Source organism: Nannobrachium achirus (assembly GCF_963921795.1).
Source record: "Nannobrachium achirus genome assembly, chromosome: 2".
Lineage (NCBI taxonomy): Eukaryota > Metazoa > Chordata > Actinopteri > Myctophiformes > Myctophidae > Nannobrachium > Nannobrachium achirus.
In genome coordinates, this window is record NC_137811.1 from 69,883,038 (window position 1) to 69,907,837 (window position 24,800).

Sequence of the window (24,800 nt, forward strand, 5' to 3'; positions counted from 1 at the left end):
TCAGGCCAAAGGTGGTACTGCAGCTGAAATGCTCTGAGAGCCATTCAAAAATGAGAGAGGCTCTCTATTCAGGAGTGGTAATTTAGCCTCAAACCTTTTGAAAAACGTTTTTGGGACATAAACAATATGACATAAATACTTTTTAAATGCATGGTGTATCACCTTTAAGTTATCATTCAGAGAGACAGGGTTTGTGTTTTACCAGTCCATCATATTTATTCAAGACTAACTCCAGTCCCTGCGAGGGGTCATCCTCATATCACAACAGTCCCTACACAGTGTCAGAGATCCGTATAGAGACCAGCATGACGTCATTTCATTTCGGCCCAAATCCACCAATCACCTAAATGTTCTGCGATGCAGCAGCTTCCTTTCTTCTCACTAGCTGGTCAAGAGCAATTTACAGCAGCAGGTTTTAGGATTAAACGTATCACTGAAGCATTTCCCACAGAATGAGGAGGGCATACAGTATTCATGTGGCATTGAGCAGCTAGCTGGAAGCTGGAAATGACAAAGTAAGTTAACATTTTGGTTCGGTGTAACACATCAAAGAACAGCAGCCCGCTGTGAAAGTGATTGCACTATTCTGTCATCACATGGCATTTACCAGTCTTCCCCTTCAGGTGAATTCAGGTTGGAACTACACAGTTTTGGGGAATACAGATGGGTCAATCTGACATAGTTTAAATGTGTGTTCCTGCAGGCTCCGGGTCTAGGAGCCGTGCATCACTAGTAGTGCAGATGACTCTACAAGGCAGCTGGCTACTTCAGCGTCGTCAAGAGAATCCAAAATGCTTTGTTTTAAACAACGTACGAACTTTATACGAAATTTAGCAAAATCTCAACAAACTCTTATAAAAACAAACTCAGAGTGCAGGATACGGGAAAGGGGGAATGTGGGAGAGTCAGGGGTCATACATTCCTTCATTGGACGGTTGTTCGTTTCCCCGAGTATCATGCTCACCAGCGGGGGAGGAGGAAGCAGAGATTTGTGTTTTTGTGCTGATCTCTTTATCTTATCGCAGGGGTCTTCAACGTTTTCAGGCCAAGGACCCCTTAGCAGAGAGGGAGATAGGCCTACAGCAGGGACCCCCCACTACATATTGTATACAATTGAGTTGCAGACTTTCACACATTTAACCACTTAAATCGTCGATACTTAGTAAACTTGACCTTTCACTCTGTACTTGGTCTGCTCTTTTTTACCTCTACACCAAACCTATTTGCCGGAAATAGACGATCTACAAGCTCTCAACGCCTTGCAGCGCGAGGCGTTGAGAGCTTGTAGATCTGCTATTTTTGGCTAAAGTTCTCAGAATAGGCATGAGAGGATTCAAGTTGTTAATTTAAAATAATTATCCTACTGTATCACAAAAGATTTGGCAGCCCCCCTGTAGTGACTCTGAGGACCCCCCTAGGGGTCCCGGACCCCCTGTTGAAGACCCCTGTCTTATCGTGTTGGTTCGTTGTGTTATGTTGTTGTGTCATCTCGCTTTAAGGCTTGTGTTATCTTGTGCTATCTCGCGTGGTCTCATCGTGGTTATCTCATCTTGTTGTCTTGTTGTGCTGTCTTGTGTTGCCTTGAGTTCTCTTGTGTTGTCCTGCTGTGCCATTTGTCTTCAGTTGTCTTGATGTGTTGTCTTGTTTTGTTAGCTCCTTGCTTTTATCTGTTAGTGTTGTCTCACTGTGTCCCCTTGTATTATTGTGTTGTGATGCACGTACTTCGCTAGGTGCATGCGCATAACTGGATCACTTAAAAATATCTAGATATCGAAGCTTTAAGGGAAAGTAAGTGATCTCTCTGTCCATTGCTCTGCAGAAGTCTGATTTCAATGACGTGTAATTAAAGACGTTGAGAGAAAACGTGCCAAAATGCAACCTAAAATCCTTAGTGTTCATTGATCCATTTGTACCTCTCAGAGTGAACGCAAGTGTAAACAAATATGTAACCAAATTGATCCATAAGGGTCCATCAACAATGTGGATTTCATCGTGTAGAGCCACAACAAACCTTTCGCCCAGTGCTTTGAAAACCAATCTCGCCACAGCCCCAATACGAAGGACCACCTTAATATAAAGACTTTATATTGGTTCTGTAAAGTATATTTATATTTGTTTCCACTCTGTTTGAAGAGAGATTGTCTTAAGTCTCCATTTGAGCAAAGTGTTTTCGAGAGTATCTTGACGTTTGGTCATAAACATCACAGCCATGTTGTTCCAGTGTCGTCCAGTAGTCGTGGCGGGTGTCGCGGTGTCCGTGTGGATGCTGTGCAGTTCTGACATCCATGCTGTACAGAGTCTGAACGGTACCGTTCGCTTCGTGAGTTCAAGCCCCTGCACGGGCTCCGCATGCACAACAGCGAATAAACCAAAAAAGTTCAAAAAACAAACAGGAAAAAACAGTAAACATTTTTCTTTCAACGTCCACACCAAGACCTCGAGCCTCTTCCAGGGGGGGGTCAGGTTGTGGGCTTTGTGTCCATAAGGTCAGTTAGAGGGGTGGGGTCATTCAGGGGTCGTTCAGAGGTCATCGGGGGGTTGTGCAGAGTGGGGTTAAGGGTGGTCAGTGGCCAAAGGACAGGGAAGACTGGTATTCACTGGGCACCTTGGGCTTGATGCCCTTGCTGTTGTAGTAGTCCACCACCTGGTTGGGCACCTCGGCCAGGACCGTCTTGGCTAAAGCAGCTGGTGATGCCTGTAGCAGGGAGAGTGTGGAGACAGAGGAGTCACATAAACATGTCATGATTAATTGACTGTGTTCAGAGTATTGAACCTGATTACATTCAGTGGTTCCTAAACTTTTTAGCTCGAGACAGGGGTGGATTGGGCAAAGTGAGTTTAACGTCGTTTAATGCCGTTTAATGCAATCAGATAGGACTTTTCTGTTTGGATGTATGGGCTGTCAAGGCCAGAAAGTAGTTTTTTGCCACTCAGCAGGCGTTCCCGCATAACTTCCAGGTATGATGATGATGTCACGCACATACCCTCTATACAAGTGGGCCTGTGGGTCTGTGGGTCAAAAACAACAACAACAAAAACACTTTTTTTGCTACCATTTTAGGATAGTTACAGTATTTCTGCGGCTAGGCGGCCACTAAGTGGAGAGGGCCAATCCTTCAGTAGCACCGTCCCACAGAGCAGAGAGACGATCACACGATTGGCCCATTGGCTTGTCTATCATCTGAATACTGGCCTAGTTGCCCAATCACAGGTGTTGTGGGCTTGTAGATCTTCTATTTTCGGTTTGCGCCGGTTGTGGTGCATGGCCGGTCTGGATGCCATGGTCGAATGCCCAATTTATGTCCCAGTCCGGCCCTGGCTCGAGACCCAGAAGAAAAATGGGATTTTTCCTCTGGACCCAAACTAGTGAAAATGGCAGACCTACAAGCTTACAACGTGACACATCACGCCGTGTTGAAAGCTTGTAGATCGGCTATTTTCACAACTCCTTAAAACATTTGTTTTCTAATTAATGGAATTTTTTGAATTTTTTAAATGTATTCATCAAATTGTTTAGAAGAATCTTTGAGTGTTTATTTACTCATGACCAATAAATAGGCCTATTCGTCCGCAACCCACAAATGGGTCCCGACGCACTGTTTGGGAAACAGTGCGAAGAAGAAGAGGGATAGCTGGATGGATGGATGGATAGCTGGATGAATGGATGGATGGATGGCTGGATGGATGGATGGATGGTGGCTAGGAATTCAGGATCAATCAGTAATTGATGAGGCAATAGGAGTGGAGACCATGTTCTGGTGGTGATGGATATGTTTTATGTATAGAGCTCTTAAGTGGTTGAGCTTTCAACAGAATCAGTCAAATATATGACATTGCACCATGTGCATAATAATAATAATAATAATAATAATAAAACTTTATTTGTATAGCACCTTTCATGACATGAAATGCAGCTCAAAGCGCTTTACAGAGCAGAAAATGAAGCACAAGTGCTTAACAGAGAAAAAGTAAAATAAAATAAAAAAATACAGAATAAAAAGAAATAATTAAAATGATTACAATTAAGCAGAGAAATAACAATTTCAGAACAGTGCGGACGTCAATTAGCAGCACAGGGATTTAAACATTTAGCTAAAAGCAAGAGTAAAGAAATAGGTCTTGAGCTGTGCTTTAAAGCTATCCACAGAGGCTGCCTGTCTTAGGTGTAGTGGGAGTTTATTCCAAGCTGCCGGTCCGTAGAAGCAGAAAGCTGCTTCACCAGATTTTTTATATGTCATTGTTGGCGTCTCAAGTAGGTCTGCACTAGAGGACCTGAGTGGGCGGGTTGGAACATATCTATGCAGGCAGTCATAGAGGTACGAAGGTGCCAGACCATTTAGAGCTTTATAAACAAGTAAAAGGATTTTAAAATCAATCCTAAAAACAACCGGGAGCCAGTGTAGCGATGCTAAGACTGGAGTAATATGTTCTCTTATCTTAGTTTATCTTAGCATAAGTATGATGGGGGGAAGGAGGATCGGGAATACCAACAGTAATCCTCCCAGGCGGATCATTATCAAATTCAAACATTAAAAACACTAGGAAATAATCTGGAGTTTGGTAAGGGAAGGCAAGTGTCTCGCCTTCAATGACAAATTCCCTTATCGTCACTATCGGGCAGAAACCTTGCATCTCCAAGTTTCAAATTTGTACATTTTTTCGCAAAGTAAAGCCCTGCTTCATCATACCAGGCCATCGCACAAAAGTAGTGAAAACAGCTGATCTACAAGCACACAACGCCTCGCGGTGCGAGGCATTGTAAGCTTGTAGATCGTCTGTTTTCACTAGTTTAAATCATTTAATCATACTTCCCGTGCCAGTAAGATAATTAAGGACCCTTCCCACCCAGCCCACCGTCTGTTTAAGCTCCTACCATCAGGGAAACGCTACGGATCAATCCGTGCCAAGACTTCCCGCTTCAAAGACAGTTTTTACCCTACAGCTATACGAACTCTAAACTCCCTCCGTACCCCACTCCCTCTCCCCCCTCACATTAGCTAAATGGTTACCTGTCCTTTGTCTGTTTTCCATGTTTTTATTGTTGGTCGTGGTAATGGTGCAAATGTCTATGTACTTGTCTTGTTCCTTGTCTTTTTGTCAGAGCTGCAACATTTTATGTGCTGAAACTAAATACCCCCAACCTGGTTGTGTGGAAATAAAAGTAACTTGAACTTGAACTTGAAACGGTTTTGGACACAAGGTTTCCTCCCGACAACGACGTTATGTAATTCTGCAAAAAATGCAAAAAAAAAAAAAAAAAAAAAAGGAAAAAGAAAAAAAAGAGAGTGAAGAAGAAAAGAAGAAGAAGAAGAAGAAAATGTGCCTCTCCTTATCGTAAACTGGATAAGGAACGTCAGCGCTAGCTGAGTGATCGTCTGGGAATGGGAAGGTCGCCGGAAGCAGAAAAGTAATTTTCCTTCCCCCCGGGAACAGTAAATACTCCCTCACTCCCCACACAAGCCCTATAGGAAGAGGCAAGTCACTCCCCACACAAGCCCTATAGGAAGAGGCAAGTCAAATATGTTGATAACATGTATAATAGAAGGTCAACTCTGTAGAGAAGAAAGCGTACGACGTCACTCACTGGCTACATTAAAACATTTAGGCCTAAAATTATTGAATGCTTTAACTATTGAAAAATAGCAGATATACAAGCTCACAGCGCTCACAGCGCTGTAAGCTTGTAGATCTGCTATTTTTGAAAAAGTCGTGAAAATGTGTGCAAATCTTTATTTTCAAAGCGAACGTTTGTAACTCAAATTTTGCTTCTGGGTGGTCCCTGGAACTAAATATTTTGAGATGGGGGTCCGTGGCCAAATACATATCATTTTGGGGGTCCTTCACATGAAAAAGTTTGAGAACCACTGACATAGTAGTCTCTCAAGAACAGACTAACTGAGCTCCAGTTAAGTGAAAAGGAACTTTTCTTTGACGATGGCTGGCCAGATTGCTAACATAGAAACATAGGGTTTTTCCAAAAACCTTGGCAGGATTCAAAAGACACTCATAGAATAAAAAATAGCAGACCTACAAGCTCGCAGCGCGGCACTCGGTGCCACGCTGTGAGCTTGTAGATCTGCTTTTTTTTTCAATAGTTAAAGCATAAAATAATAATACACAACTAGAAATACTGTTCCTTCGAAACAGTGTGGGCTCGATTCCAACCCAACAAATAGGATACTTTAAGGTACTGTAAGGTACAGTACCTTACAGTATTGTACTGTACCTTACTATACTGTACTGCACCTTACTGTACTGTACTGTACTGTACTGTACTGTACTGTACTGTAACTTACTGTACTTTACTGTACTCTACTGTACTGTACTTTACTGTATTCTACTGTAACTTACTGTACTTTACTGTACTCTACTGTACCTTACTGTACTGTACTCTACTGTACCTTACTGTACTGTACTGTACCTTACTGTACTATACTATACTGTACTCTACTGTACCGTACTGTACCTTACTGTACTGTACTCTACTGTACCTTACTATACTGTACTTTACTGTACTCTACTGTACTTTACTGTACTCCACTGTACCTTACTGTACTTTATTCTACTTTACTGTACTTTATTGTACTTTACTGTACTCTACTGTACCTTACTGTACTGTATTGTACTTTACTGTACCTTACTGTACTGTACTCTACTGTACCTTTCTGTACTGTACCTTTCTGTACCTTACTGTACTTTACTGTACTCTACTGAACCTTACTGTACTTTTACTGTACTCTACTGAACCTTACTGTACTGTACATATTCTATGTGTTCTAGATCTACATTTTTGATTCTGTGTTTGGGAACCAGCAACTGTCAAATGGACTCCAACTGTAGTGGAGTATATTGAGTGCATATACTGTAGGCTAACAATCCCAGATCACATCTGTCCTCCACTATGTCTATAACCAAGGCGTTCTTCTATGTGGCCACTCCAGACTGAGGAGTGGAGCATGGCTTTTATTGTGTTTGTGGATCTGACTTGGAAATGCATTGGTTTTGATATCTCCCTGACAACCAACAACAACCACTAATATGGCTGACTGTCCCTGCGGGCTCTAGGATATATGGCTATGGGATTTACATCCCATCGCCCGGACTTGATTCTTGATCACAGCTGTGTAATCAGTAGAGTGGAGAGGGACATTTATTTATAGTTTTAACTATAACTATAGTTTTATACATCACACAGCTTAGACATTTGGATCAAATCAGAGAGCAGACCTGTGTGAACGCAATGATATAGATAGCATATCTGAAGTGTGAACACTGCAGCCACAGCGCCTTAACATAAACATGGGTCTATTATCCTTCTCTCCACTCTACTAAACCCATTGGAAATGCATTGGGTGCTTAAAGTTAAACATTTTTATTTTTTTATATTTATACTACAAAACATTTCAAAACCAAAAGTACAAGCACACGTGTCCTCAGTAAGCTGAACACATAAAAATTTGAATGGTGTTGAAAGGTGTAAGCGTTTAAGAGATGAAGCGCGCCAAAGTTTTGAGGAGATACTGACTAGTATAGTATATAAACTAGAAAAATATTGTTCCTTCGAAACAATTGTGGGCTCGCTTCAAGCCAGAAAACAATGAGATCGCAGGCAGTGCTCTCTTTGACGTTACTGACGTCAAAGATTGGTCCATTTTTTCCAAAAATGTTATGCAAAAGTTGACCCGCTGGTGGCGCTATAACAGGCCAATGATAGAAGGGTGGTATCTGTTCCTTGACCTATTGGGAATGTGCTTGCAAGATTTCACGCACATCCCAGGCTGTGTTCATGATTTGAGGTGTTTTTGGCTTTGGCCACTTTATCGCTGCTTGCAGCTATATTTATTATTATTATTTTATTATTTTATTGTATGCACTTCATAGGCATGTTAGATAAAGGTCCTTAGATTGCGTGTAGAATGTTTCATGCAAATTGCTAAAAAGAAATCCTAGAATAAAAACGGTTTTAAGCGTTTCACAAACTGCTCAAAATGATATAGCGCCCCCCTTTGGCCAATTGGGGTATGATTGGTTTTAGTGATATTTGAAATAACACTCTACATCTTTGCCAAATGCCATGAACATGCTACGTTGTATGTATGATTTAGAGGCAGAAGAATAATTTGCATAAAAATGCAATATTCATTTAATTATTTAAAAAAGCATGTTTCAATTTTAAAGAAATCCGATCTGACAGATCTTTAGATATCGGTCCAAAGTTCACGTAAAAAAAGTTTTGTGCACGTGACGCAAAGATTTCAGAATAAAAGCGGGTTTACGCGTTTTACAAACTGCTCAAATTGGCGGAAAATCTAAGGGCGGAGCTTACTTAACAACGACACAGATGTCTTCCGCTTGAGTCAAAGCACGCGTGTAACAAGTTGCATGTCTTCAAACGAAACGAGTCAAGACTTATGCCCGTTTGAAGTTTGAATTTTCAAACGCTTCGTATAGCGCCCCCCTTTGGCCAATTGGAATAAGATTGGTTTCAGTGATATTTGGACTAACCCTCTACATGTTTGCCAAATACCATGAAAGTAACACTTTGCATGTTTGATTTAGAGGCAGAATAATAATTTGCATAAAACCGCAATATGAATTGAATTATTAAAAATTAATGGTTTAACGTACAAACTTCTCACCACATAGACTGTATAGGTATTGGTCCAAAGTTCATGTGAAAAAAGTTTTGTGCACTTGACGCGAAAATCCCAGGAGGAGATAGATTTTTACTGTTTTTCATATAATTCCGAATTGTGGGAGACCTAAAGGTCAGAGGTCAAAAGTTAGAGGGTAAAAGTTGTTCGGCATGAGGAGACGCATAAGTGTATACAGGTTTCATGGCTGTACGTATAACACAGCATGAGCTATACCTGTTCAAAGATCGCACTTTCGAAGGCTTCCTACAGCGCCACCATTTGGCCGATTGCTGTAAAAAATAATAGCACACTTCGCCACTGTAAACTGAACACATTGATGTTTTTATTTTCATTTTCTGTCTAAGTATGTAGGAGTAGAAAGGAACCGAAGTTTTGAGGAGAACTTGATATGACGGTTAGATATTGTCACTAGAAAAATATTGTTCCTTCGAAACAATTGTGGGCTCGCTTCAAGCCAGAAAACAATGGCTATAAAAGCACAAAATGTCAAGATCGCAGGCAGTGCTCTCTTTGACGTTACTGACGTCAAAGATTGGTCCATTTTGTTCCAAAAATGTGTTGTTCAAAAGTTGACCCGCTGGTGGCGCTATAACAGGCCAATGTGAGAAGGTTGGTATCTGTTCCTTGACCTATTGGGAATGTGCTTGCAAGATTTCACGCACATCCCAGGCTGTGTTCATGATTTGAGGTGTTTTTGGCTTTGGCCACTTTATCGCTGCTTGCAGCTATATTTATTATTATTATTATTTTATAATTTCTTTTTGTGCACTTCATAGGCATGTTACATAAAGGTCCTTAGATTGCGTGTAGAATGTTTCATGCAAATTGCAAAAAAAATCCTAGAATAAAAACGGGTTTAAGCGTTTTACAAACTGCTCAAAATTATATAGCGCCCCCCTTTGGCCATTTGGGGTAAGATTGGTTTCAGTGATATTTGAACTAACCCTCTACACTATTTTGTCATGAAAATGTGACTTTGCATGTATGTTTTAGAGGCAGAAGAATAATTTGCATAAAAATGCAATATTGTTTGAATTATTTAAAAAAGCATGTTTCAATGTTAAAGAAATCCGATCTGACAGATCTTTAGATATCGGTCCAAAGTTCACGTAAAAAAAGTTTTGTGCACGTGACGCGAAAATTCCAGAATAAAAGCGGGTTTACGCGTTTTACAAACTGCTCAAAATGGCGGAAAATTAAAGGGCGGAGCTTACTTAACAACGACACAGATGTCTTCCGCTTGAGTCAAAGCACGCGTGTAACAAGTTGCATGTCTTCAAACGAAACGAGTCAAGACTTATGTCCGTTTGAAGTTTGAATTTTCAAACGCTTCGTATAGCGCCCCCCTTTGGCCAATTGGAATAAGATTGGTTTCAGGGATATTTGGACTAACCCTCTACATGTTTGCCAAATGCCATGAAAGTAACACTTTGCATGTTTGATTTAGAGGCAGAATAATAATTTGCATAAAACCGCAATATGAATTGAATTATTAAAAATTAATGGTTTAACGTACAAACTTCTCACCACATAGACTGTATAGGTATTGGTCCAAAGTCCATGTGAAAAAAGTTTTGTGCGCTTAACTCAAAAATCCCAGGAGGAGATAGATTTTTACTGTATTTCATATAATTCAAAATTGTGGGAGACCTAAAGGTCAGAGGTCAAAAGTCAGAGGGTAAAAGTTGTTCGGCATGAGGAGACGCATACGTGTATACAGGTTTCATGGCTGTATGTATAACACAGCATGAGCTATACCTGTTCAAAGATCGTACTTTCGAAGGCTTCCTACAGCGCCACCATTTGGCCGATTGCTGTAAAAAGTAATAGCACACTTCCCCACTGTAAGCTGAACACATTGATATTTTTATTTTCATTTTCTCACTAAGTATGTAGGAGTAGAAAGGAACCGAAAATCCCGTCTACTTACTAGATAAATAAATAAATAAACTAGAAAAACTGTTCCTTCGAAACAGTGTGGGCTCGCTTCCAACCCAAAACAATAATAGTAAAAGTGTCAAGTTCCCAGGCAATGCTCTCTTTAATTTTACTGATGTAAAATGGTAATGCAAATACAATGTAGACAAGCAGTGTTATTACATGAACTTAAAGGACCAGGTCACCTTTGGGACAACCAGATCTTATTTTATTGTTGTGTGGGGACACGATCAACACAATGTTGAGTTATTCTTTGTGTTCAATCTGTGTTTTTAGATATTTTAGTATTTCAGTATGCTACAACTGGTCATATGATGCATTTTGCATCATATGATGCATGAGATGATGCAATATCATGCTACAAAGCATCATATGACCAGTTGTAGCATGCTGAAATACTAAAATATCTAAAAACACAGATTGAACACAAGAAATTACAGGATTGTGTTGATCGTGTCCCACACAACAATAAAATAAGATCTGGTTGTCCCAGAGGTGACCTGGTCCTTTAACGGTATGGACAATTAAATCAAAATAAAATTAAAATATAATGTGGACGGGTAACCAACAACAAAAGTTCGAGACCAGTAGAGTGTGTGTGTGTGTGTGTGTGTGTGTGTGTGTGTGTGTGTGTGTGTGTGTGTGTGTGTGTGTGTGTGTGTGTGTCCTAGGGGTCCCTGAACTACACTTTGCAAACCAGCAAACCACATCAAAGTAATAGTACGCAGATGGTCCTAATATTGACAAGCTTTTTAAAAACAGCAGATCTACAAGATCACAACATGTCGCAATGTCACATTGTAGATCAGCTTCTTACAATTAGACAAAGTATTAAGTGATTCATCTACCGTATGTTTTGTATTAATAATAAAATCTGCAAAGTAACAAGTAACTAAAGCTGCCAAATGCAATTGCAGTGGAGTATAAGTAACAAAAGTGTAAAGTAAAAGTTGGTATACAGTACGGGACATGCTGATCCAAATGCATATGGGATATACTAGGATTCAAATGCAGACAGGCTGAAATTCATGGCTTTTAAAGTGTTTGGGGTGTGGTTTTGCCAGGTGGGTCCACTTCGGTTGATCGTCTGATTTGGAAACGCATTGGTTGTGATATCTCCCTGACAACCACACAGAGTGTCCCTGCGGGTTCTAGGATATATACTGTAAATCCCATCGCCCGGGAACCTTATTCTTTTTAAGTTAAATTTCTAAAACACTACAAAACATGTGTCAAAGACAAATACAAGCAAACGTCTCCACAGTAACACAGTAACAGTTGTTTGTGTGTCAGTGTGTGTGTATGCGTGTGTGTGTGTGCGTGTGTGCGTGCGTGCGTGCGTGTTAATAATTATTATTATTATTAATAATAAAATCTGCAAAATAAAAAGTAACTGAAGCTGTCAAATGCTGTATTTATAGTAGAGTATAAGTAACAAAAATGGAAATTAGAGTAAAAGTACCTAAAAATTGTACTGTAGGTACAAGTACTTGTTTGTATATACTTGAGTAAATGTACTTGGTTACTTTGCAGCACCACTAGCCTTACATTAAGACGTCTCTGCCGAGACTTTCGCATTGTCACTGCAGGGCCGACTTATGTAAGGCTACATCACCACAGAACAGCCAATGACAGCCAAGCCTTTAATCACAGCTGTGTCAATCAGTAGAGTGGAGAGGGACATTTATTTATAGTTTTAACTATAACTATAGTTTTATACATCACACAGCTTAGACATTTGGATCAAATCAGAAAGCAGACCTGTGTGAACACATTGATATAAATAGCATATCTGAAGTGTGAATATTGCAGCCACAGCGACTTAATATAAACATGGGTCCCTTTCCCCTGTCTCACTCTCTCCCCACTCAGTAAACCCATTGGAAATGCATTGGATGCTTAAAGTTAAACATTTTTATTTTTTTATAATTAAACTACAAAACATTTCAAAACCAAAAGTACAAGCACACGTGTCCTCAGTAAGCTGAACACATAAAAATTTGAATGGTGTTTAAAGGTGTAAGCGTTTAGGAGATGAATCGCGCCAAAGTTTTGAGGAGATACTGACTGACTGACTATAAATAATGAAGATAACATACGTGTGCTCGCCTTCCAGGCGAGCCCACAATAATGACAATATCTAAAGTGTGCTCGCCAGGTACTGGCGAGCCCACAATAATGAAGATAACATACGTGTGCTCGCCTTCCAGGCGAGCCCACAATAATGTGTACCCGTTCTGAATGGCTTTAAAACATGAAAAAGGGGACGCAATATTGTGCCTTTGTACTTGTCCTTCTGCAACCCATCCCCCCAAGAAGGAAAGAAAGAAAATATATACAGAAGACTCCCAGTCCAATACATCACATACAGCCTGTCAGATATGAAAGTCTTTGATTATGTAATATTGACGACACAGTGGAGAACACCCTGGCCAACTACTCTATCAATCTATTTTAACCTCACGTTGTTGTTATTCTGGGCATGGATTGATTTACTAAGGTCACTATTGACCATGCTGTTCCACCTATAACTGCTATCTACACATGCACTCACACACTCATGCATGCAAATGCAAACACATGCACGCACGCATGCGCACACACACCTAGACACACACACACACACACACACACACACACACACACACACACACACACACACACACACACACACACAGTTTAACAATTTATTTATGTCCACACATAAAGCTTAGAGGGGCACAAATATTTTTTATGAAAGTTACATTCACAAACTCATGGATATGTCCTCATGTCATGATACAACAACACGTGTTTCACACAGCACTCCATGGGAACAAGTATAGCAGCGGCTCTGCCATATGTGGCAGCAGAGACGGCAAAATACTTTGCCTGCCTTTCTGCCTCGTCTTTTGGCATCAAAAGTTGTCGAAACAACCAGTCTGTGCATCCTATAGGCTGGATCACCAGGGGAAACAACGTTCTTAGTCTTGCACTGCTGCTTGGTGTTAAAGCGCTTATGGGTCAGGAAGTCCAACAATCTTTTATTTATTTTTTTATTTCACCCAGTGCCAATTATTGTTTAAACTGTAATCCTGGGTACTGCTCTCCCTCTGCCAACCTGGGGAGGGCCCCCAACTGAACTCCTTCCATGCTTCCTTCTATGCAAGAGCAGTCCAAGCCGCTTTTCATCACCTGACAGCCTCCCCGGTTGGACGTAGCGCTTGGAAGGAACACGTTATTCCAACCAGTTCCTTTCCCCTCCATCAGGCACCCGGCTGGCCATGGGGATGCAGTATAGAGACCAGGGTTACTGCATGTTTTTGTGAAGGCATCTACCCTAGGAGACATGGGGAGAACATGCAAACTACACACAGAAAGGCCCTTTCACCAACCCCACCTATATTCCAAAAGTACCGCTACCACTATTCATTTGAATAGTGCCTTCTTGTATGCAAGCTACATAGTCCACAGAAGTTGCAAATGTATCCACTGCACAAGCAAGCACGCACGCACGCACGCACGCACGCACGCACGCACACAGTTTCCTTATACCCTCCAACCATGTTTCCAATTCTAAATTTGTGAACTGGAACATTGGATACAAGGCAAAGAATAACAAGGTGTTGAATAATTGAAGTGAGAAAGAGAATCGCTCGTCACGTTCAGAGCACCGAAAATGTAGAACAACTCTGTTCAACCAAAACTTCTCTGCAACATTATCTACAACTCTAGACAAAGAGACACGACTATCATGATTAACTAACGGCTGAACCGTAACACTATCATCACAGATCCAGAGACGGGAGATTAATTATCCACAACACCATCCATCGTTTCTCTAATTCAGCAAACATAATTGGGGATGATAGGTGAGAGGTGATAGGTTAAGACAGTTCTCCGCAGGGGACATGTGTAATATTATAGCAACTTCAAGCTGTCAGTCAACATTAAACAATAGATTTCATTAGCTCAATGCAGCCAATAGATTTCATTAGATCAATACAGCCTGTGGGCCCTGATGAAGGCTTGTTTGATTTGAAATGTGTTGGTCATAGGCCTATAGATTTTTTTTGTGTGCGTGTAATAAAGGCTTTTTAATTGTTCAATGTTCCTCTGTTGATCTTTAAATTCTCCTATAGGCCTATGCTCTGCATTTTGTTTTTCTACAAAGGAAAGCAACTCAACCTACCATTAAGACTCCCTAATCGGGAAATAAGCGACCATCAGGTCGCATACACAAACTTTAGAAGGCAATCGTAGCCAATCAGGAGGGAATATGGGAAATGGGACAGAACCATGTTGATGATTTTAGAAATACTGTGTACCGCTTTGCGTGATTTTAGGCCAAAATCTGTCGGAGCAGTGCCCAAAAATGTGTTTTGTCGGCCTGATGGTGGCGCTAGAAGAGGGCCATGTGAGAAATCAGGGCTGGAGGTTGTGATTTGCCATCCAAGGGGTGTGTGTGCAAAGTTTGGCATCAATTGGTCCAACGGTGGCAGAGATAAGATAGGGGCAAACGTGTGACGCAAAAGTGTGACGTGACAGATGGACGGACAGACAGCCGGTGAAGCTTTTCATAATAACTTGGGACCTGACGGTCGTAATTAAAACCGGGAAAATATCTGTGTCATTTTAGATTTTAGCTATTCAAAAACAGCGGATATACAAGCTCATAGCACGTGCTGTGCAAACCGCTCCTACATTTCACTTTGTGTGTATTAATACGGATCTCCATGTATGGATAGCCAAAATGTAGCCAAAATGTATTAGAACGGATCTCCATATACAGTATGGAGATCGGTGCTCATACACAAAGTAACCGATATCACGGACCAGGCACATGCACACATAGGCATCAAAGGGGGCTAGAGCCCCTGCCTTTTTATCCGTCTGTAAAAAGTGCCCTCTCCAGAACCATGAATGTAGTTTTACTATGGTGAAACAAATGCAAATGCCCCCTCTTTCCATGTCATACCTGAAGGCAGCATTCAAGAGAATTGCCTTGTCCAAACTCTCCTGAACTTGAATGCAGCATCTTAAGTTGAAATAATTGCTCTCTCAGTGCAGAAATCCATGCTGTTACACCACATCTCCAGCATTGACTTGTTTATGTTTAGTTCAGTGTGGTTTCAAGCACCGAAAATAGCCAACCCTCAAGATCACAACCCGTCGCAGCGCGGCGCGTTGTGAGCTTGGAGGTCTGCTATTTTCAATATTTTCACCAAGGCCCTTTCAGAAATGTCAGCCCCTGCCTCTCTAACATTATATTAATGTACAATGTATTAATGTACTTTAAAGTTTATGGTAATTGGGTGAGACTTAAAGCTATACTATGTAACTTTTTTAATAAAACAAATCTTAAAATGGTCCTAATTATTAAATCTCTAAAGTTTTAGAACACCCACTCTGTTAATTTCAGCCCCCAAAGCCTTTTCTTTATATGTGTTCTACTGAGCCCTGGTGGCCGTGACCGGGGCTGTTTTTCCCGGCAAAATTACGTCATCTGCATCATTCTGTACACGTGTCTCCCTACCGGCCAATCACAGCCCAGATCATACACTGCCGAGCTCTTCAGGAAGTACACTGCAGTGTTTACACTGGTCTAGGAGTCTAGCATGTAACTCCCCAAACGCTGCTCGTAGAGGGACACGAGAGACCTCTATGGATGGATGCGTCTCGGCGAGGCGAGGCGGACGCGGTGGTCTGAAGGCCCGGTCCGCGGCGAAAAACGGCCGAAAAAAGCAGACGCGACCGTGGTTTGCTATACCGCTACTGACCACTAGTTGAGCAACTTACACAGTATAGCTTTAATAAAACAGGAGTTTGGCCCTTGTGAAAGTTGGCACCGCTGCAAATAGAAATTGGCACTGAAATATTAAAACAGAAGGAGTTTGGGCCTTGTGAAAGTTGGCACTAACATCAACAGCTAATGAATATACATGCTTCTCAACAATTTCATTTTAACATGTTAATATATTTTTTGCTAACAGCTCATTTATGCCAAACAAAACTCAACCCGCTGTGCTGAGTGATGAGTTTGAGTGGGCAGTCTCATTAGACAGTCGATTAACCTCAGCTGAGTTCCATTAGTGACTCCACCATTGCTTCCCTGCTGCATTATCTAAACACTTCTGATGAACTGTCACAGCTATTTATCAGAAAGACACCATTATTTAAACACTTGTGACGAACCATGTCACTGCTATTTATCACAATGACACCGGATATCAGCCGTGGTGTAAAGTAGCTAAGCACATGTAAATTGCACTCATGTACGATTTTTAGGTATTTTTTACTTTCTTCATTATTTACAACGTTCAAAACTTTTACTTCTACCTTTACTGTTACATCTCAGAGGAAAATATTCTACTATATTATTAACCACCTCAGCCGTATTCTTCGTCCGTTTGAAAATAGACGATCTACAAGCTCACAATGCATCACATCTGCTATTTTCTAAAGATTTGTATAAAGTTGAAAATGTGAAAATGGATATTCTGTATAATGAGTACTTTCTACTTCTGGTACTCTAGGTAGATTTTGATACCAATACTTTTGTACTTTAACTCAAGCACATTTTGAATTGCAAACTATTTCTACATTGCAGTATTGATACTTTTTCTACCACTGGATATTAGGCATGACTCCAAATTCCATATGGATATAATGTGGTGTGTGCTATAATTTCAGTGCTATACACAATAACAACTGAACACTTGCATCTAGCAAAAAAAAGAAAAGAAGAAAAAGATCAGTAATTCCCATAGCCATCACAATTGAAACGGTTTCTAATTATAAACCATCATGATCAAACGTGATTCAGTAAAGGAAGATATTTCATAAAACAACATCATAAAATAACCATACATACAGATTATTCCATACACACCATACACACAGATTATTCAACAACCTACTACAACATACAACACAGGAATAAGCCAAAACAATCATTGTCTCATTAACAAAAAATGATATTTGTATTTGCAACACTCAAACAATTTGGGTTTGGGGAATGTTATTGACAGCATAAAGGTTCTACACAACTCAACAATGGCCTCAGTCAACAACTAATTCATCTCTCAAGAGTCAAGACAGATTCTGCTAACAGCAGATGGCAAAAACAATGTATTTTTTTTACCAAGTGGGTTCCCAGATTGCAACTAATAGACTAACATCACAACGAGTCACACACAGGGACTAGACCACTCTCTTTCCTGTTTGTCTTCTCCACCGATCATTTAGCCACTGCAATCCACTAAACAATAAGAGGAATTCAAACATGATCAACACAGATAAGAGCATATCTGTTTCATCCCTCAGGATGTCAGACCTGGTTCATCCAACCACTTCCTTACTCCCTTCATTGGTGTAACACAGGGGTCTTCAACGTTTTCAGGCCAAGGACCCCTTAGTTGAGAGAGAGATGAAGCAGTGACCCTCACAACCTTTTCATAGATTCCATGTAGTTTCATCGTTTGACAGCACAATCATCAGTGTATTTTGGATTCAAGTCAATTTATGTTTTCATATATTTAACCATTTGAACCGTCATTACCTAATACACTTGATCTTTTACTCTGTACTTATTCTGCTCTTTTTCGCCTCTACACCAAACCTCCTTGCTGAAAATAGCCAATCTACAAGCTCACAAGGCCTCGCAGCGCGAGGCGTTGTGAGCTTGTAGATCTGCTGTTTTTGGCTACAGTTCTCAGAATATGGACACTAGGTTTCAAGTTGTTATATAAAAAGGATTGGAAGATTTGGAGGACCCCCTGTAGTAACTCTGAGGACCCCCTAGGGGTCCCGGACCCCCTGTTGAAGACCCCTGGTGTAACCATTGATACTAATGAAGGCTAAACATTGTACAAATGGAACCATGGACCTGTACACTCTCAAGAGTTACACACCCCTAAGGGGCCATTTGGAACCCCCTCAAGGAAGGGTCCCTGGACCCCCCTGTGAGAGCCGCTGGTGTACCAGAGTTTTTCCAGTGTGCCAACAATGCACAATATCACAGCACCCTGACTCTGTTTGAGCAGAATGGAACAGAGCCTTCATTAGTATCATTGGTAACACTGACTCTGTTTGAGCAGAATGGAACAGAGCCTTCATTAGTATCATTGGTAACACTGACTCTGTTTGAGCAGAATGGAACAGAGCCTTCATTAGTATCATTGGTAACACTGACTATGTTTGAGCAGAATGGAACAGAGCCTTCATTAGTATCATTGGTAACACTGACTCTGTTTGAGCAGAATGGAACAGAGCCTTCATTAGTATCATTGGTAACACTGACTATGTTTGAGCAGAATGGAACAGAGCCTTCATTAGTATCATTGGTAACACTGACTCTGTTTGAGCAGAATGGAACAGAGCCTTCAATTAAGGGAGATGCCCAATTTCTTTCCAGTATGGCTGCTGTGCATAGGTACCATTAATACAACCTCTGTGCACGTAAGAAAATCCTCAGAGTCTAGAAACTTTACCATTAAAAAGAGACATTTTAAAAACGATAACAATCTGTACGGAGCCACAAAACATTATAATGAGGTGCCTTAGGTGCTTATTAAGTCTAAATTAGCCTTTCAACATTACTAATAGCATTCATTAACAGGCATATTGGCCTATGAGAGAATACAGAGAGGACCCAACTGCAGATGAGGGGCAGAACCCATACAGGTCCATTTGGTTCCACTTGTACAATCTCAGTTACACACCCGTAAGGGTTCATTTGGAACTTCCCCAAGGACCCATGAGGGTCCCTGGACCACACTTTGAGACCCACTGGTGTAGCAGAGTTTTTCCAGTGAGCCAACAATGTTGGCTCACTGGAAAAACTCTAACATGCACAATATCTGCACCCTGACTCTGTTTGAGCAGAATGGAACAGAGCCCTAATAGTATAATAAGGTAAAAACCTGTGAAGAAAGAGGCTAGTTTTCTTTCCAATATACCGGTAGCTGTGTGCATAGAGCCTATTCCCACTGAGACAACCTCTGTACTTAAGAAAACCCTTAGCGTCAATAAGGGTCGGCAACCGTAACTATTAATAGAGACAGCTTAGGCCAAAAAATATATAAAAATAATAATCTGTACGGAGCCACAAAACATTATAATGAGATGCCATAACATAGCCTGTATTAAGTATGAATTAGCCTTTCAACACTACTAATAGGCCTGAATCAGCATTCATTAACATGCATATATGACATATACAGAGAGGACCCAGCTGTAAACGAGAGGCAGAACAGCGGAGACACTTCTCAGGAGGTTTGGGCTGGAAGCTCCCCGCTGGCAGGAGGAGACAGAGACCACGGAGAAGTCTGAGGAAAGATGCTCTGATGTTTTAATGAACACTTCTTTCATGTGTTCACCGTCCGCCAAACAGACGGTAAGGCAGCGGTACTTATACTTTCATGTGTTCACCGTCCGCCAAACAGACGGTAAGGCAGCGGTACTTATACTTTCATGTGTTCACCGTCCGCCAAACAGACGGTAAGGCAGCGGTACTTCTACGTTCTCCTGAGCCTCGCCACTAAACTAGCAGCAGTACAGTAGCCTGGCTCCAGCCAATAGACCCGCCCACTCTCTGAGTGAACTGCATCTCTTGGTCTGGATGTGTCATATGACGTGTCTCTTGCTACCGAAAGCTTCTCAAACCGACCGAAACCGACCAATGAAATCAATGCAATGCGGAGGAGGGGCGCGTCTAACTTTTGAAAATCAACAGAAACAGTGGAGGGAGGGGTGGCTGCGTGGCTCACCAGAGTTCTTAATTGCTCCCTTTGAACTTCAAAAGGGCTCCGAACTGCAGTCATTGATTGAGCCATACAAGTGTCGAATAGCTCGTTAGTGATTCTCTCTAATCAATGAAACAACAATGACCTGTTTCGTGCGCGAGTTTAGAAACTCTAGGCTTGCTAAGGGAAACCACGCCCAGCACTCATTTTTGAAGCTTGTGATTGGCTGAACCGGAGGTTGGGAGCGCTCCGTTGTAGTCACTTGGACCACGCGAGGTGCACCAAAACCCAATTATCATTGCGTTTATCGTGCGCTTGCCCAGGCCGTAATAATAGAACGATTGCATTCACCACGGCTTCGTAACTCGCGCGGCCGGCCCTGGCCCGCTCTTCGCGGGCACTCGCGCCTGCGGCGCTCGGGCGCGAAGAGCAGGACCAAGGTCCGCTGGCCTTCGCGCCGCTTGCAATGTCGTGGACAATAACTGAAAACGAGCGCTCCTTCCCTTAGCAAGCCTAGAGTTTCTAAACTCGCGTTTGGTGCATGTCATTGAGGGGAGGGGGAGGAGGGAATGTTTTGTGTGCAAAAGTCAAACACAACCCCTCCCACCAGATCTCTTGTGATTGGGAATTTCAAATTTTAAATCCCCTCCCCTTTTCAATCAAATAGAATGGCCACAACTTCAGACTCAAGCCCCAGCGTAGAGTCTGAAATCAGGCTAGCAGTACAGCGGAATTTGGAATTCTTTAAAGTACATTTGCTCTGCTCTGCGTTCTGCAGTAGTTATGAAAGATATCTCTCTCTCTCCCTCTCTCTCTCCCAGCATGCATGCAGATGCAGGGCCACATGCGGTTCTCGAGCCCCTCTCAAGAGGCCCCCTGTGGCTTCGTGCGAGCGCGATGAGAGAGAGGCAGGCATCACATCGACGGGCCAAAGTGACAACAACAGAGTGTTGTCGTAATTAGTTATGACACCGCCTGAGGAGGAACTCCAGTTTGAAACGTACGTGTGTTACCTGTGTTGCATGTATGACAGCCGTTTAGATCTCCTTGCCTGTTAAGACGCTGGTTGAACTCTGAACACCACATGAGAGCACACATAAATATGTTGCTGCATTTTGTCACTGTTGGGCAGAAACCTCGTATCTCCAAGTTTCAAATGTGTATGTTTTTTTTCGTAAAGTAAAGCCCTATCATCACACAAGATGCACGCACAAGAGCGCACGCACACACGAGTTCTGTTACTTTTTACCACGGGCCTGCTCAATGATTGATGGCTGTCACTTTCATCATATCCATCAGTGTACAGTAATTTTACTACACACACGCGCACGGCCGCGTGCGCGCGTGGACACACACACACACACACACACACACACTCACACACACACAGTTAATATTTGGTGTTCTGTATACCTTTCCTTTACCGCAGGAAGCTAGCTGCATTGCTTGATAGCTGTCAGCTGTCAGTTTCACATCAGTTAGTGGCGCTCGCTCGCTCGCACACACACACACGCACACGCACACGCACACTTACACGCACACGCACACACACACACACACACACACACACACACACACACACACACACACACAGTGTTCTTCAGTGTTTTTCAGTTCAGTATATTTATTTCATCATGTAAATATTAAATAATTTGTAATACTTGCTCATAAAGGGTCAATTCATCAACGCTTAATTCAAAACAGATCTAAAAACACACAAGCGTGTGGCTTATGAATTCATATTAAGTAACTGTGGATGCTTAAGTAATGATCTATTACTTTGTTCAGGTAATAGTTACTTACTGAAGACAAGGAATTCATAATGAATGAATGATTAATTGTTGCATTAGTTAATCATGAATTAAGTGTCAACTCTGGTTACTGCCTATGAGGAGCGTGTTTACTTTCGTTTACAAAAAAATAAAAACAAAATCTCTCTTCTTTGTACTGACTTTGGGTGAAAACAAGCCACAGTAACTCTCTATGTCGTCCTCAGATGAGCCCTCCATTGTCGCTTCCAGTCAACTGGATCTATCTCTGCACTGGATTATAGCTCCGGCAGATTTTCTTTCCCCCCCGACACTAGAAGACCCACGTTGATCTTTTAAAAACACCCGCGGATGAAAATAACGGATGGATAATATTCTATGAATTTTCAAAGGTACATGAAAACAAATCGGATTTGCTGGCACGACCACAGCAGACGATTAACCCAGCTTAGCCTACATCTGGCAGTAAAAGAGTTCATTTAAAGATGGGGTGCCATGACTTTTTGCCTACCTAAAATAATATTTCTTACAAAAAAGTGTACAGACAGTGTTAAAATTATGTTTTTATGTGGCCACACGCACCAGTTCATTAAGTATGCCTGGTTGTCAGGTGGGTGGTGACCCAGCTGAGGTTAGCCAAACCCACAGTCTTGGGTGTATGGTAAAAGGGGAGAGGATGAGTTTATGATGTCATTAAATCTGTGTTTTTCGAGCCACTTTTGACAAGTGGCTTCAGCTTTCAGGAAGAAATCAAAAATACACAGGGAAGGCAAATTTGCAGATTATAACCCCAACCGGCCGGTGGTCTATTAGAGTAATGTTAACTCCATAGACACATGTATACAAAACAGAAAAAGTACAAAACTATGCCACCACCTTAATAATAATGTGCATGAATCAACCCCTTATGAGCAAGAGTTACCAAATAATTACAGCGGCCCAGACGACCTCAGAGACCTCAACAAATGTTTAACGACTAAACTGTGTACAGTTGCCCTGCCTCAAATCACTGATCTAGAAAGCACTGTGAGAAGCTAACCTGCTGACGTGGGTGAATGTTAACCTCTATGCCTAAACCTAACCCAAACCCTAACCTCAGTAACCGTGACGCGGGTGAGTACTGACCATTGAGTGAGACGTTGACACAGAGACGTAGAGAAACGCTCTGTCGAGTCGCTCATATTTTAGCCACTTTTGCCATTGAGTGAGACGTTGACACAGAGACGTAGAGAAACGCTCTGTCGAGTCGCTCATATTTTTAGCCACTTTTTATACAAACATGATGCCTGTGTGCGAGCTGTGCAAGCCTACCTTCATGAAGCTGAGGGATGACATCTCCCGCCTGAGGTCTGAACTAGCACAAAAAGCCAAAATGGTAATGGACTTTTCCACACTTGCCACAGTCCAGGCAAAAAGGCTTGCAGTCCTGGGGGCCTCGGAGCTCGAAGCCCTGAGCAGGATTCCATCCGACAACGACACCACCATCTCGTGGTCCCCCTCCATGGACAATGGATGTCGGGAGGTTGCTCCTGACCAGCCCAGGGATCTGGGAACCAGACCCAGGGCCTACGCCAGCTCCACTCCCCGGCGCGAGCCGGCGAATCACTGGGCTGTGGTTGGACGTGGAAAAGCAGCCACATCATCAGCATCATCGGACCGTCCGCAGCAGCAAGGGATCCCGCTAAAAAACAGCTTTAGCATCCTGGATGTACAGGAGTTTCCACCTCTGCCTTACCGACCGAAACCAGCAAGGAAAACGCAGCAACTGTCTGCAAAACACCTCCAGCTCCGGGCCGCCGTGGAGCGCAACTCCAAGCCCAGGAGCGGCGACCCTGCGATCCCGCAGCGCCGTGGTGAGCGGCCCGTGTTGTCTTCCCCGCAGAGCCTTGGGAAGCTGCCGACGGCAGTAGCCGGGCCTGGACCAGGCTCCAACCGGTGCACTCCTTCGCAGCGCCGCGGCGAGCGGCCGTTGGAAGGTAATCCCGGGGCCAGCGTTTCTGTCCGGCAGCATGGGGTGAGTTCTTCGCCTGACTCCGTTCCATCTTTGTTGGTTGTGACTGATGGTGTCACCGTTAATTCGGTCCCTCCTTCCAGCGGTACGCCGGCTAAACTGTCCGTGTACAACGGAGGCTGCAAACAACCTCAGTTCCTACTGATAGGGGACTCTCTGGTTAGGTTCATGGAGCCACCAAATGGTATAACATACTGTTTACCAGGTGCAAAAGTTGTGGACTTAGTTGAACTTATTCCATCTCTCACTAACCGTCACCCAACAGTTCATACCATCATTGTTCACGCTGGAACTAATGATATTAGGCTCAGACAATCCACCAAGCTACACCAGGACTGTGAGCTACTATCATCGACAATTAAGAATTTAGGTAAAACCTGCATTTTCTCTGGCCCAATTCCCACTCTTAGGAAAAATAGTGAACATTTCAGCCGTCTTTATGCACTGCACTGCTGGCTCATTAATTTCTGTGGAGCCGAGGGTCATGGCTTCATAAGCAACTTTGATTATTTTTGGACCAGAAGAGACCTCTACAAGCCAGACAACCTCCATCTCAACAACAAGGGGACTAGCTTACTGTTATCAAACATACAAGCCCAGCTACAGAGCTCCTGATGGGCCAGGAGGACAGGATGCAATAGTGCCCCTCCTACCCCTACCTTGGTTTTATGTCCCCTGTCCTCCACATCTTCTCCCAGTA

General features: G+C 42.4%; 1 protein-coding gene across 1 annotated transcript in view; it reads right to left on the minus strand.

The window, feature by feature from the left end:
* Positions 1–2,563: 2,563 nt before the first annotated feature.
* LOC308309114 (copine-4-like) overlaps positions 2,564–24,800 on the minus strand; it is a gene marked incomplete at both ends in the record, with an annotated part of 292,243 nt that continues 270,006 nt past the window's right edge. The window contains one exon of the mRNA XM_080754587.1: positions 2,564–2,695. Coding sequence (XP_080610713.1) covers positions 2,564–2,695 — 132 coding nt within the window. The remainder of the gene's footprint in view (positions 2,696–24,800) is intronic.